This window comes from Acipenser ruthenus, chromosome 14 (assembly GCF_902713425.1).
Source record: "Acipenser ruthenus chromosome 14, fAciRut3.2 maternal haplotype, whole genome shotgun sequence".
Classification (NCBI taxonomy): domain Eukaryota; kingdom Metazoa; phylum Chordata; class Actinopteri; order Acipenseriformes; family Acipenseridae; genus Acipenser; species Acipenser ruthenus.
In genome coordinates this window covers 37,099,991-37,115,600 of record NC_081202.1, presented here as the reverse complement: position 1 = coordinate 37,115,600, position 15,610 = coordinate 37,099,991, and the positions used below count along the sequence as shown (strand labels likewise).

At 38.7% G+C, this 15,610-nt stretch overlaps 1 protein-coding gene across 1 annotated transcript in view; it reads left to right on the top strand.

Annotated features, from left to right (window-relative positions):
- kcnq1.2 (potassium voltage-gated channel, KQT-like subfamily, member 1.2) overlaps positions 1-15,610 on the top strand; it is a 475,366-nt gene that overhangs the window by 101,901 nt on the left and 357,855 nt on the right. The window contains exons 9-10 of the mRNA XM_058985439.1: positions 4,791-4,922; positions 6,171-6,333. Coding sequence (XP_058841422.1) covers positions 4,791-4,922; positions 6,171-6,333 — 295 coding nt within the window. The remainder of the gene's footprint in view (positions 1-4,790; positions 4,923-6,170; positions 6,334-15,610) is intronic.

Sequence of the window (15,610 nt, the reverse complement as noted above, 5' to 3'; positions counted from 1 at the left end):
TAGCGGCATTTGTGAGGAGCTGATTTTAGCATGTGGTGCTGCTGAGAATTGACAAACAAATCAGATTTTCTTTTTTGGGACATTTTCAATAACAATGCTATACAAGCTTCTAACACACGTACACAGGTCCTGAATATTAAAAGTGTCTTCCGACAATCTGAAACTCGCTCACTCCGTCTGTTTTAACCAGACTCTTATCCCGACCATTGTTTCCATCAAAAAATGAAAAACATTTTTAATATTTAGTATTTAAATGAAAACATACCGGTATATGTGGAGTAGTGGTTAGGGCTCTGGACTCTTGATCGGAGGGTCGTGGGTTCAATCCCAGGTGGGGGACACTGCTGCTGTACCCTTGAGCAAGGTACTTTACCTAGATTGCTCCAGTAAAAAACCCAGCTGTATAAATGGGTAATTGTATGTAAAAATAATGTGATATCTTGTAACAATTGTAAGTCGCCCTGGATAAGGGCGTCTGCTAAGAAATAAATAATAATAATAATAATACATGTTAATGACTGTGACAGGCTAGCTGCAGGGATGACGTCAGGCCAGAAAGAATCACACACAGACAGGCAGTACTCGGGTTGAAACTGAGATGCTGTTGCGCTCAGTGTTTTAGTAACACACAGAAAATAAAAGGTTTGAACAAAAGAGAACAGGACACGGCACTTGAGGCCAAAATAAACAGACAAACAAAATGAACAGACACTAACAAACAGGGCACGAACACTAAACACAAAACAAGTACCGTGCTGGTGCTTCCAGCACGTTGTAGCAATTATTTTCTCTGGTTTCTTTTTAGTTTTTACCTCCTCTCCACACCCGTTCTCCACTCACGAACACACAACCCTGAGTGAGTGCTTTGTGCATTTATATATACTGTTGTGCTGGGATGCAATTACTAATTAATTATTCACTTGAATCCCAGCACATGAACTAATTCTGTGCAACCCCCGTGCCTAAATACAATTATACATTTTAAATAACTTGTGCTACACACACCCATTTATATCCCGTGCAGCAATATCTATACACCAACATTAACACACTACATGCAACATATAACACACAAATACACACAGGGGTGGGGCACATTGCCACAATGACACAAATCATTTCAGGATTTCAATCAATGGACAAAACATAATAATAAAGCAAGTACATCAGGACAAAGAGAAAAAAAAGTAAAGATATCCTCCATACCCAGTTACACTTTATGAAAACGAATAACACTTGAGTGTATAATAGGATATTATATAAACAACCGGTGGCAAAGAATGAAAAGGATGTGAATGATACTTGCCATGCATGACCCCTCAGTGTGCCTGACTCTAAATCCTCTTTAACTTTGTCACATAAATACAGTATCGTAGCCTTCTACATTTGATATCTTTGTAGCACTTGCCGTTCTGTAAGGCCCAAACAGGTGGTTCATTTTAGACAGAGCCTGTTTGAAATAAGTTGTCACCTGCATTAGGAAACCCCGCCACAAAAGCTCTCCCTGACGATCGGAAAAGCTTTGATATTCAGGGCCACAGTGACATTCCGGACGTGCTAGTCCTCATGAAAAAATATATCAGCATGACACTGGAGCGCAGGTCAGTGACTACTGTAATAAAATACAGCTGTTCAGCCTGTTTTTACAAGTAAACATTTATAAATTGCAGTATTTAAGTGGATCATAATGGTATACTTTAATGAATGTTTTATGGCAAGCATGTTCTAAATGTATACAAGGGGGCAAAGTTATATCAGTTACTTGGATTATAGTTATAATTAAACTTGGATTAAGTTATAATCCGACATGTGTCCAACAGTAGCCTCTTTTTAAAAACATATTCCCGGTGTAAAATACAAATACCTTAATTGTAATGTAACTAGAAAATACAGCGTTTTTCTTTCCCAATGTATATTAAAGTGCTTTGGGCAAGATTTAAAAAAAACAGTGTTATTGTGTCGAACCTGTGGTATAGTAACGAGAGCTTTAGTAGCAAGTGATTTTCAAACGAAATGTGTTAATTAAATCAATTCGTTATGCTTTGAAATTGAGTCGATGAGGTTGTTAATGAACGCATTTCTCATTAAAAAGCTTAATTGTCGCAGGTCACCTACATCACTTCCTGTCTCAATGACTTGAGAAGGGGAACTCGTTAATCAAAATGCACGATAACGAGATGAAGAAAATTAAATGGAAGCATAATTCGCTGTTATGGAAACTACTAGCGTACAGGGAGAAAGCTCTCTCACCTGCGAGCAGCAGCCAAATGGAAATAAAATAAAAAATGGGAATATCTATTTTGTGTATAATTTGTAAACTTCATTTAATATTGTGCATTCTGTCATGCAGAATGTACATTTATTTAGAACACTTCACATATAAAATGATGATTTACAATTATTTGGCATGTGGGTAAAAATTGGATGGCATGGATTAAATAAATAAATAAATAACCCCCATTAGTCATTTACCCTCATTCGGGGGGATATTTTGCCACAGCTTATTATATACAACTCTTTGAATGTGGATTTTGCCATGTTTTTTTTGGTTAAAAAGAAAATAATACCGTAAGTCATGATTAGGAGTAGCCACCGAACACTTACAGTATTATAAGAACATTTGATATGCATACAAACGTGTGAAGGTGAAAGTGTACACTGTACATAAAGTGTGGGGGGAGTCTGACAACTTTACGAAATACGCAAATCCATGTCAATGATCTTGATCACATTCCTAGTGCATCGCTGTGTGTCCTTGACGCCTGTTCTTCGTTCTTGTGTGGATAAGACACAGGCGTTAAAAGCAAATCCGCAATCGCCTAAGGAAAATTTCTTGTAATATCTAATATGCCATTTACTATACCAAGATTTCAGTTGTTTAATTAAAATAAAATCTACAGTAGATGTCAGCTGTCATATAATGTATGTATGCAAAATTCAAATGGGCTACAGTTGCATTGATAATTTTTTGGTAGTCACTGGGTGCAAATAACGGTATATCATTTTAGCAATACAGCAAATGTTCCGTAAGGTTACACATGTTTTTTAATTTTTTTTATTTAGTAGTCGCCAATTATTTTTATTATTTTCTCCCAATTTAGAATATCCAATTATTATTTTTTAAGCTCGGCTCACGTCTACCACCCCTGCGCTAACTCGGGAGCGGTGAAGACGAACACAAGCTGTCCTCCAAAGCGTGTCCTGTCAGCCGACCACTTCTTTTCACACTGCAGACTCACCATGCAGCCACCTTGGAGCTACAGTGTTGAAGGACAACACAGCTCCGGGCAGCTTACAGGCAAGCCTGCAGGCTCCTAGCCAGTCTACAGGGGTTGCTGGTGTGCAGTGAGCCGATGACACCCTGGCCGACCTAAACCCTCTCTCCCTGGGCTGCGCTCAACCAATTGTGCTCCACCCCCTGGGAACTCCCGTCCACGGTCGGCAATGGAATAGCCTGGACTCGAACCGATGACCCCCAGGCTATAGGGCGTATCCTGCACTCCACGCGGAGTGCCTTTACCGGATGCGCCACTTGGGAGCCCCCAAGGTTACACATGGTTAAAATAAATTAATAAATCTAATTCATGACCACAAGTATAGAAAACACTAAAATATTTTCATAACTACAAATATTGAATTATCGAGGTAGTCTGTAAGAAATTAAACTTGGTCCTGTACACTCTCTCTCTGTATCATTGGCACCACAGATGCGATCTGTTAAATGTCTTTTTCAAAGTGAGTTATATACTTTTTTTGTTAATTAAAACCCTCTTTTTCCAAGTGCAAATGAACCTGATAAATTATGATCCACTGATGTTTGGCGTACTAGACAAACGTGCTAGCCTCTACACTACAGACTCCAGCTTAATGCTCACCCCATATTATTAGCCAAGGAACCAGACCCCATGGTTAATGGTTGTTTTTTCAGTAGATGGGGAGTGGTCTCCTGTCTTTCTAACTCAAAGAGAGACTGAGATATCAGAAATTCAAATGTAAGGGAGGTACCTCACACTACTGCCCGTGAAGTGCTGTCTGTCTCGGGGAAACCGCTCCCGAGGACTCGTTGATGGCTCTCCACAATCTTTTTTCACCAGAGTACATCTTCTTTTCGTGAGAATGAAAGAAACCTCACAAAAGAAGATCCCCCTACCCACAGAATGAAAAGACAATGTTACAGTCAATCTTATGGAGTCCCAATTATATACAGACATGTCATGGTTTACTCAAGATATACTGTGCCACTATAGTATACTGTACATATATAACCCAAGTGGTGTTGCATCGATTTCACAGTGACCAATTAGCACCTACTCTCTCATAGATGCTCTTATCCAAATAACCACCCTAGCATGTGACACTAGTCTGCACCGAGTGGGCTCTTCTCTGAGAAAAACACATTCTTCAGGTGACCCTTTCTTGGTACACCAGAAAATAGCATTTTTTTTTTTAGGTAAAAAACAAAACAAAACATAAAGCAGTAAGAATACTGGGGTGTTTGCATGCGAGGGAGTTATATAATCATTTAAATGTTCAGCTTTCTTACCTATCAACATTTACTTTAAGAGCTACTGCAGGCTAACACTAGTTAGTTTGGTAACAACAGAGAACACTTTGTTTTGTGTTGAGTAATTGACAAATTTATTCTATTTAATTGATGCCTAAAAATATACATTTCTTAAATGGAATTACTGGGAAAATACACGTATCAGCACTGCCCTAGTATGTATAGTAAAATTGCTTATGTGTACCCTCTCAGCCAAAGTGTGTGATTTCTCCTTTTTCTCTTTCAGACTCTCTGGCGTTGCTATGCAGCAGAGAAAGCCAGTGGCTGCTCAGCGACATGGAAGATATACGTGATGCCCTCTGATTACATTTCTAATAGGGCACCAGACAGCCCAAGCCTCAGGAAACTGGTAATCTTTGTTGTTTTGGGGGATAATCTGCTGCCTGGATATTCCAGTAACTGTGGCTTTTCTGGTTAACTGATTTGTTGCTTGTTTCTGGCAACTAATGTTTTACAGCAGCTGTGTCAACTGTAGAACTCCACAGTATTGTATGTGTTATCTCTAAGTCATGTTAGGTTGTCTTGCAGATAAAGATAGGGGTGTGCTCTGCTTAGTATAAAACATATTTGAGATACGGTGGACCATATTTTTATCTCCAGTCTTTAACAACTTTTTTTGGAAGGAGAAAAAAAATAATGTAAACGTTACAAAATTAGATACAAACACCTGAAGAGGGCTTGCATTATATTACTTAGCTGATTGGCTATAGTTTTATAAAATGAACAGATGTTTTAACTCTTTCAGTTCAAAACCTGAGTAAGCACTTTGGAAATATGGCTCACTGAGATATACAGGGTGTACGCGTATAACAATGCATGTGTATATCTGACCAATGTTGTCATTTGTATGGTGGGGCTCCGGTTCTTTTTTCTTGCTTGGTGAGGAGAGACACAGGCACTACAATTTGACAAGTCTGTAGTGGATTTTATGTGTTGTATTAATTCCTTCCATATAGAACTCAAGATATGAAGATGTTGGGAAGCAGCTCAAAAAATATTATATTCTGTTTATATAGTTACAACCACCAACTCCTTTTTCAAAGTCTGACAGCCAGATTGGGACCTTATTCGGAATAATTAACTGGACATGTTATACACAGAATACTTTAATTCTGCATGCATGTAAATGCTGGAATTGGAATACTCATTCAGAACACTCCTATTCTATTATTATCCTATTCTAAGCATTAATGGCCTATACTGTAAACGTATGGTAAAGCACAATGCAGTATGGTAAATGTTGACCTAAACAACAGAATACAAAGTATTTAAACACGTAATGTCTGTATAGGGTACAGTCAGTAGATTTCCCATGCCCTCAGAAAATAACCCCCAAAAAGTGTAGTACCAGGTGACATGTTTTAAAATAAAATACATGTTTAAAGGAACGTGTTTCTTTCAAAACTGCACATTTGAGACACATGTAATGACTGGAAGTGCACAACTGGCAAGATTTCTGGAATTATTTATCAGCTGCACTCACTGTAATGATTAACAATTCGTACCTGTGCTTACAAAAGAAAAAAAACAAACAAAAAAAAGTGAATGTCTTGTACAATTTTGAAAGGAAAAGGCTCTACAGTCCCAAATGTCTTTCCTCTTGCAGAGTAAAAAATACAAACGGAAACTGAAGATTGGTCCTGATAATGATTCCACAGGTACAATGAACCCTGCAGAAAACGCCCTCTCTGTTCCTCAAATCACATATGACCACATTGAAGAGAAAGAGGACAAGAAAGAGATTGCCTTTTATATTGAAGAATCGTCAGGTAATTGCCTTCATATATACAGTATAATGTTCCATAGTGCTTAGTTATATATTCAAAAGAGTACAAATCAAGGATGTGGGGTTATTGCACTGAGCGCACTTTAAATAATATGTTTAATTTTGGTTCTCACACTACAAAAAGGACAATGCAAGTCCTGCAAAGATCAACTATACTAATACCAGTAAAATAAACCTTTTTAGCCAAGAACAAAAAAGGCGATGGGTTACCAAGCCATGTTGTTGCTGCTGAGTCATTGGTATCCTTAAGAGCCGACTAGACAGTTTCAGGATCAATCATCTACAAGGAACTAGGCCAGCTTTCAATGACCTCATCTCGTAGGAGACATGTTCTTATGTTATTTACACAGCAAAAGTATTTGTTTACCTTTAAAGGGATACAAAATGATAGTGCTTCAAATAAACGCACACTTTCCAGTTGCTGTACTGTGTGGTGACATTCTTTTCAACATAATCCTGATTGTTACAACGCCACTGGTTTTCTCTTCCCATGACAGCTGTTCATTTGTTGCAGGAGTGAGCCTTGATCTGGTTATGCAAAAGAAATTCTCAGACGACCGTGTTACTCCTGGCACACCCCCAAGAGAGAATTGTGACATGTTTTCGATTTCATTCGCAGCTGAGGATGTGTGAATGCAAATATCAAAACAATCTGGATTATGGAGAAAAATATTACCGTACTATGTACTACACAGGCTACAGCAAATCTTCAGCTTAGATTTGATCTGATTGCTTTTTTGATCCTGTGTGGTTCTTACTCAGATACTGCATTGTTTGTTCTGTGATACGATGCTTTGACTTCAGGAGTTCAGGAGCTATCCTTCAGGTGCTTTGACTATGAGTTCTGGAGCGATTCCAGGTGCTTTGACTGTGAGTTCAGGAGCGATTCCAGGTGCTTTGACTATGAGTTCTGGAGCGATTCCAGGTGCTTTGACTGTGAGTTCAGGAGCGATTCCAGGTGCTTTGACTATGAGTTCTGGAGCGATTCCAGGTGCTTTGACTGTGAGTTCAGGAGCGATTCCAGGTGCTTTGACTATGAGTTCTGGAGCTATCCTTCAGGTGCTTTGACTGTGAGTTCTGGAGCTATCCTTCAGGTGCTTTGACTATGAGTTCAGGAGCTATTCTTCAGTTCCAGTTGCCTGCCATAGACATATGTAATGCTGAGGAGATCAACAAAGGTATTTTTTATTACTGAGCACTAGCATCATCTAGTGCACAGCAGTGAAAAACAAACACAAGGAAACTTGCTCCATAGTGGCCGATCACTAGATGGCTTTGGCTCTTGTAAAAAGACTGCTTAGGTGATCTAGCCAGTGATACATACATGTACATGTAAGGCAGACTATTAGAACTAAGGAGTATATCCTGAACTCAGGTGGAAGCACCTTAACACAGGCTTATCACAAAAACTTCCAAAGATAGTATTTGAGTAATAAGAACCACTCGTAAATATAATACATAAATGTATGAAATGGAAGAGCACAGTAAAAAAAGAAAAGGAACATTTTACCAAAGGTTTTTTTTATTATTATTATTGTATTTATTACACCAGTCTTGATGATAGAGACATGGGATACATTTACACGTGTTCTCAGATCGTTACTGTAAGTGTCAACTATAAACGTTTTTCAATAGGAGATTCAAGTTTAGTTTATTTTATTTTTTCTCTGGCACTGATGAATACCAAAAAATGTTATAAATGGATTGAGATCAGGTTCCATGCTTCTTTTGTTTTAAGACTAATGTGATTATAGGAATTTGGAACAGTTGAAGGAAATCAAGTTATTATTGTTATGGTTGATTAGTTTAATGCCTTGACTTCCCTGTCTGGGCGCTGCAGGGAAAACAGTTTCTGTGCCAGATCTTCACCAGAAGGGATTTTAAGGACATGTTTAACCCTTTCAGTTCTGATGGGACCTCCCTCCTGATCTTAGCTCCGTTTAAAGTTCTTAAAGTACTGTTGAGTCCCATTTACCAAAATATATGTACAAAATATTGTTTTGTCCTGTTCTCATGTATACTCAATAAAGGAGTTCCTTTTTTAATTATATAACTTAATTTCACATTCTTCAGCTCAACAAAAACAATTCAGGACTGAAAGGGTTAACATTGTTTGGGAAAACATCAAGATTCCAATCAAAATCTATTTATTGTACTTCCTGTGTGTGTTTGTGTGTGCACATACTGTATAGTTTCTATTCAAAGCCTGGCCGCTTTATCAGGACCTGTCTACCCAATGTGTATTTGGCATTGCCCTGGTGTTCTCCTGGTATACTCTGGGTCTCTTGATTTTGCATTGCCCTGTTGTTCTCCTGATATACTCTGGGTCTCTTGATTTGGCATGGTCCTGGTGTTCTCCTGGTATACTCTGGGTCTCTTGATTTGGCATGGTCCTGGTGTTCTCCTGGTATACTCTGGGTCTCTTGATTTGGCATGGTCCTGGTGTTCTCCTGGTATACTCTGGGTCTCTTGATTTGGCATGGTCCTGGTGTTCTCCTGGTATACTCTGAGTCTCTTGATTTCTCTGGAAGGCTGAACGAGCACTGTTGCAGATCAAATCCACCCAAAAATGCTGCACTTGTAACTTGCCAAAATTGTGCGTACATGGTTTGAGGGGCATGACAGAGACTTCAAGCATCTTCCAAGGCCAAATCGAGCATATTTGGGATGAACTTGAATGACGCATTAGTCATCACGATCCTCTGTCTACCTCTCTATAATTATGTGAAATGTTAATGGCTGAATGGATTAACATCCCTTGAGACACCTCCAAGAATCTTGTGGCGTTTGTGCTACATTGTGATTCTAGGTACATGTCGTAATAAAGTGGCCAAGCAATGTATGGTTGCACAATAGCCAACTGATTATATACTAATATCACACAGACTCAACTACAGCTTGACATTGGGATACACCAGCCTGTAGCATTCTCATACCACGAGCCAGCTCCTTTAGGTTTAAATGGAATCTCTGTCGCTTGCCATGTTCATACAAGGTTTTACATGAATGCACAGGAAAAAAATCATATGCTGAGTTTGCACGTATTAGGCATAGTTGTAGTTATGGAAGGTCAGGTAGGTAAGGAAAAAGTCAAACATGGAAAATTAAATATGTTTAAAAATATAAAGAGAATGAGTTAGTTTGTAACTGAATCCCGTGGTTGTACTTTTGATGGCTGTGGTAATGTGCACAGGTCAGGCATTGTAATTTATAGCTCATTCAAAGTTTCTGATTCTGGTTCATTTGTAACTAGTGGTTGTGTAGTGTGTAGTGCTATTGCTGTTTGGTGGTCTCTGGTTGCTTGAACTTTGCTGGTTTTGAGTTGTCGTCATTTTCATTATTGTCCTGTGGTCCTGGCCTTTTCTGCTTGCTGTTTGTTTTGTGTGAGGTTTCAGGTTTTGTTTTTAGGTTTCTTCTTTTTTTAAGAACATTTTATTTACAGTATCATTGCTATCTCTATGTGTCACTGCACTATATAAGAGATTCATGATCATTTTTATATTTCTGTTTACATGCTCTATTCATGTCAATGTAGCGTTCTCGGTTCCCGCAGGCAGGCGCATCACACAGAGCGAGGAAATCCACACACAGGCGGAGGGCGGGCGCGAACCCGAGTCCTCTCGCACTGAAGCATAGCGCCGATACCGCTGTACAAAAGAGCCGGCTCCTTTGCAAGGAGCGTATATCGGGCTTATGTCTCTGTGTGTGATTACGTCACCTATCAGTCCTACTGCTGCCTTCCCCCGTGCACGCTACACTCTCCCCTGCCAGCCTCAAGTCCGCCCCGGACTTGCTAACCAGGCTACAGTCCGACGAGTGCGTGCTGGGGTACCTGCGTCCACTTCTGACACCAATGTAGCGTATTCGGTTCCCGCAGGCAGGCGCATCACACAGAGCGAGGAAATCCACACACAGGCGGAGGGCGGGCGCGAACCCGGGTCCTCTCGCACTGAAGCATAGCGCCGATACCGCTGTACAAAAGAGCCGGCTCCTTTGCAAGGAGCGTATATCGGGCTTATGTCTCTGTGTGTGATTACGTCACCTATCAGTCCTACTGCTGCCTTCCCCCGTGCACGCTACATCAGCAGGGGAAAGCCATTCCCAGGTACTTGCTACAAATTGTCTGCTGTCTCCACCAGCCAGTGTCATTCCTCTGTGTTTAATGTTTTTTTTTTTTTTTTTGTTAAATAGCAACTCATTTATAACTGATTTGTATTAACGATTTGTCTGCTTTTTTGGTAAAGGATGAGACAAAGTTTCTACATAAACGTCCTGCTTTCTGTAACTTCCTTTTATCTAAGGACGAAAAGATTTTGACTGGTGTGGAGTAATTGTTTTCCAGATGTCATTAGTCAGCAACTAATAAAATGTTTATAGAGTTCTGAATATTTTTTATTACCGAGCTAAGGGGACACAGAGGACTATTCACAAGAGTCTTATGCTTCTGGAGCCTTGGGTATGAATCTGAAAAGAGATCTGAGTTCTTCCCAGTAAGCGTTAGTCCACATCACTAACCTACCTCACAATTTGGCTGATTTAGGCACAATTGGCAGCAGCTTAGGTTTGAGAGGCCCATGACTGAATGGCAGCGCAGTTCAGGCCAGGAGGTTCTCTTGCAGAGCTGTGAGGGGACGTTCTCATGGCACCTGGGTATATTCCTTTCTTAAAACATTTCTATGATGCCACCCTTTGATCTTTTGATACATTCATTTTCCAAAATGTCAAGTCAACTGCTTGTTTTTCTCTCTGAATGTCAATCACTTTTAAAACCAAGTTAACCGACATGGTGTTCATACCATGTTTTTCTAATACTTCTTACAAACCAGAAGTACATAATTAAGTATTTCAAATGTATTTGTGTGACTAGTAGCCATCAACACTTTTTATCGCAATTCTTGTAATCTATTAAATAATATATATACAGTATATGTATATATATATATATATATATATATATGTATATATATGTATATATATGTATATATATATATATATATATATATATATATATATATATATATATATATATATATATATATACACATTTGTTGTCATATATTATTAATCACATCGACAGTATAGCCGTTGAATTTGAAATATTTTAATTGAGATAAAAAAACCTCTGAGCCCTGAATTGGTATATATTCAATTTATCATTTTTGTACCTTACTTAATGGATAAACAAAAAGAAATAAAGAATGTATTTCCAGATATTCTTTGTTAATAAGATTAATAATAAGAACAGCAACTGTAAAGCCTATAAGCCTAATGTAAAGCGTGCCTTTCTCCCCGCTCCCTCTGTGTTGCCTGTAGGGATTCATTTAAAATGAGATCATGCTGCTTGTTTATTGTCTGTTAAACATGGCTTGGAGTAACCCTGCATGTAGAAGATTGCTGTCACATGGGTACGCTGAAGCAGGTAGAAGATCTTACTCACTGCTGGTAATTTCAGGTCATGTATACAGCTCATTACCTTTGAACTTGTCAGTCACAAGCCCGTCGGATTGACAGTATGATAAATATCAGCTGGAAAAAACTTATTCAAACCATAATGCTTAAAAACAAAAAACAAAGGATTACAAGGCAGATGACAAACTCTCATAAATAGGTAATTACAGTTCTATATAAGGACTCGATATAACCCCCATGTCAACATTTCCAGCCCCCACCCCCAATGGAGGCAAACAATAATTGTGAACGTTATTTAAATAATAGAATTGAAATAACTTGGTCATAAGCATTATTCCCCTTTCTTCATTTACAGTTGTATTACTTTTTGTTACAGACCAACAATGAATCAGTTATTGATTTCCAAGGCTTTGATTTTGAACGCCTCAATTAAACATTCATTGATGAATGAATTGACTTGGTGCCTTGCTTGAAGCCTCACGCTTTACCTTACAGTATCTATTATCCATGTTTCAGTTGTACTTGAAGTCTGGCATGAAGAGTCTATATTTTGTGCTTCTTAAGAAAAAAGTTTTCCCAATGAATGTATTGTATTGCTATGCATAATATGCACACATACATATTTTCAGTGGTAACAAAAATAGCAAATAAGACTAATTTCATATGTTTAAAAGTGATTTTAATCAGACAAATGTGGAAATAACATTCCGCCTCATAAAATAGTTCCTGTTTTCCATTTACAACTGTAGTAAAGTATTAACTATGACATCCTAATAGATTAAAGTGAGTATTTCTGTTTAAAGTGAGTTAATAACAACAGGACTTCTCAGGTTTTTTATTTTTTTTTATGTATGCCGTGAACACATTGTTGGTAGAGTTGAACACTGCATTTGACAGTATATCAATGTTACGGTTCAGAGGCGGTTCATTTTTGTTAGCCATTGTATAATAGGAATAATGCACTCCAGATTGTGTGTTGTGCTGGGATAACATCACTTTTTGGGTGTTGGACGCACTTGGCCTGTGGCCTCGTGCCCAACCACCCAAGGTGTGATGTTGTCTCAGCACAACACACGTCATGTGGTAGGGGGTAGAGTGATCTCCCTTGGAACATAAACACTTTGTGACATAATCTTTTTAATTATTTCAACACAGTCTTCCAATATGAATAGTATTCAAAGATAAAAGGGGGTTACACAGTCAGTCTCACTGCCGCCTGCTCCTCCGTCATCTTTGAAGACAGCCACAGAAACACAGACTGGCTGTATACATAAAATGAAATAAGTAAGCAATAAGGCCTCATAGCCCTTGGGCGGTCCAGTATTTCCCAATACCGCTCAACCTGGAGGGTCTTATTGCACTTAGACAATGGGCAGCTGCTTTGAAAAAAAGATAGAAACAAGATAGAAACAAGTTTTGTGGTTTAAAACTTGATGACTAGGTGCTTCAAGGATATCTGTCGAGGTGAAAAGGCACTTGTGCTGAAACTTTTTATTTCCTGGTCATCTATTGAAAGTTAATGTACCCCCCTGTCAAGAGTACTAGCCAATGAGATGCCAGGAAATAAAATACCAGGAGAGATCTCGGGAGAGACGAAGACGGACTCATGCATCCTCCGAAACATATGCCGTCAGCCGTCCACTGACGTCCACTGCTTGCAGGCGCCCGGCCAGTCTACAGGGGTCGCTGGTGCGCGGTGAGCTGAGGACACCCTGGCCGACCTAAACCCTCCACACCCGGGCGGCGCTCAGCCAATTGTGAGCTGCCTCCTGGAAACTCCCGTCCACAATACAATTTAAACACAATCCTCTTATGTCTTTTAAACTGTTAATTACAACTTAATAGCAATTTTAAATGAAATACTCTCGCTATAAACCCACTTCCTTTAGTAAAACATTATAGCGGACCGATTTATGCTTTCAACTTTGTTTTTATGTTAAACACTTAATTTCAACCATTATATCTCGGTCAAAACGCATTTAATAAAATTCCCCATCCCATCCGATACAACCATATAGGAAATTCTTGAAATATGAGTAGAAAAAACTTCAGTCAAATAAAAACAGATTTAAAATGAAAACATAGTTTCTGCCACACAACGCTTTGTGTGAAGTCGCCGGGGGATATTGTCTCTCTGCGGCCAACCTCCTGCAGCTCATTTCTAGCCTCATTCCTGAGGTGGCTAATACTTTCTTGACGTGACTAAAACTTAAGGTGACCAGATTTTTAAGTCCTTAAATTGGGACAGTGTGGAAACATTGTGAATTACTTCCAATTTCCAAGCTACAGGGAAGCTCTAGGGTTTTTATTTTCACTTTGGCAATGTTTGATCTAATATCATTTTGAAAGTGAATGCAGAGACTCATGGTGATATTCAGAGTGGAATCTTTTACTGTCAAAAACTTTTTTTGTGAATAAAAGATCTTATTGTGTTTGTAATTTCATTTCTACACAAGTATAGTATTACGTTAAACAGTAGCAATTCAATAATATCAAAGTCCGAGATTCTATTTTATTGCTGATTACTGCTGCAAATCTAGTCCCTTTTCTGCTTAAGAAACTGCATCTTCTCTCTTTGATTTCCACTTTCCATCTTTTTCTCTATGCTATCCTCCAGTGTCCAATCTGCAAACTAGGCCCTGCCCGTATGAAAACATTACATATCTCAATATTTCTATTTATTAAATGGTTACTTCATAGAATATATTATTTTCAAAATATTACATTTCTTACCATTTAATATGACACTGTATTTGTTCTGTATATTTTTTTCTATTGCAGTTTCTGCTTGGATCACTAGTGTGCTGTGATTAATAGATACTAGGAATTTTTTCAGCCACTTTCTATTATTAAACTATTACTGTGTGGAGTAGTGGTTAGGGCGCTGGACTCTTGACCGGAGGGTAGTGGGTTCAGTCCCAGGTGGGGGACACTGCTGCTGTACCCTTGAGCAAGGTACTTTACCTAGATTGCTCCAGTAAAAAGCCAACTGTATAAATGGGTAGTGTAAAAATAATGTAATAGCTTGTAACAATTGTAAGTCGCCCTGGATAAGGGTGTCTGCTAAGAAATAAATAATAATAATATTACTATTAAAGGTGATGAAATGTGTTAAATAGCCACTAATCAGCTTTTCTGAGTTTTGTTTAGAAGCTGCCCTGATTGCAGAAACAGGAATTTCCTTCTGAAGTAGTTATTAAGTCTGGTAAATAGTAATCCACGTGGGCAAACCCTTTAAGTTTCTCTGAATAGCATGCCCCCTTTAGCATGCTGTAAGCTGACGGGCATCACTTAAAACGAAAAGGAACCTGTCTAGAAAAATGTTAATTGCATGATGAAATATCCTGCCTATTCCATTTTTCGGGACCAATCAATGATCATGAGAAAGCGTATTCTGACAATCTAAATTAACAACACATTTTACGAAGGCTAAATTCTTTGCTGATCTTGGCGAGAGTTCATTTAGTATAGGCTGAGACATGGATGAAGGTGTAAAAATATTAACTCCTTAATATAAGCAAAAGCATTAACCTATGTAAAATGCACAGAGAAGTTTTCAGGTTGCCTGGAGACGCTTTCTCATTATCATTGATTGGTACTGAAAAATGTATCATTGATTGGTACTGAAAAACTGCACAGGGAAGGCAGGAAATGTCATCATACAAGTAACACATTTTGAACAGGTTACTTTCTGCTTTATGTGATACCTGTCGGCTTAAAACATGTCAGAAACGGAGTGCATCTATCTCGAACCATCCTGAGTATGAGTCAACTAGCACAAGGTAGTGATGATGTTCCATTCGAAGATGTCTGTCGCCACTGTGGACCAAGGCACATCTGGCACTGGGTGT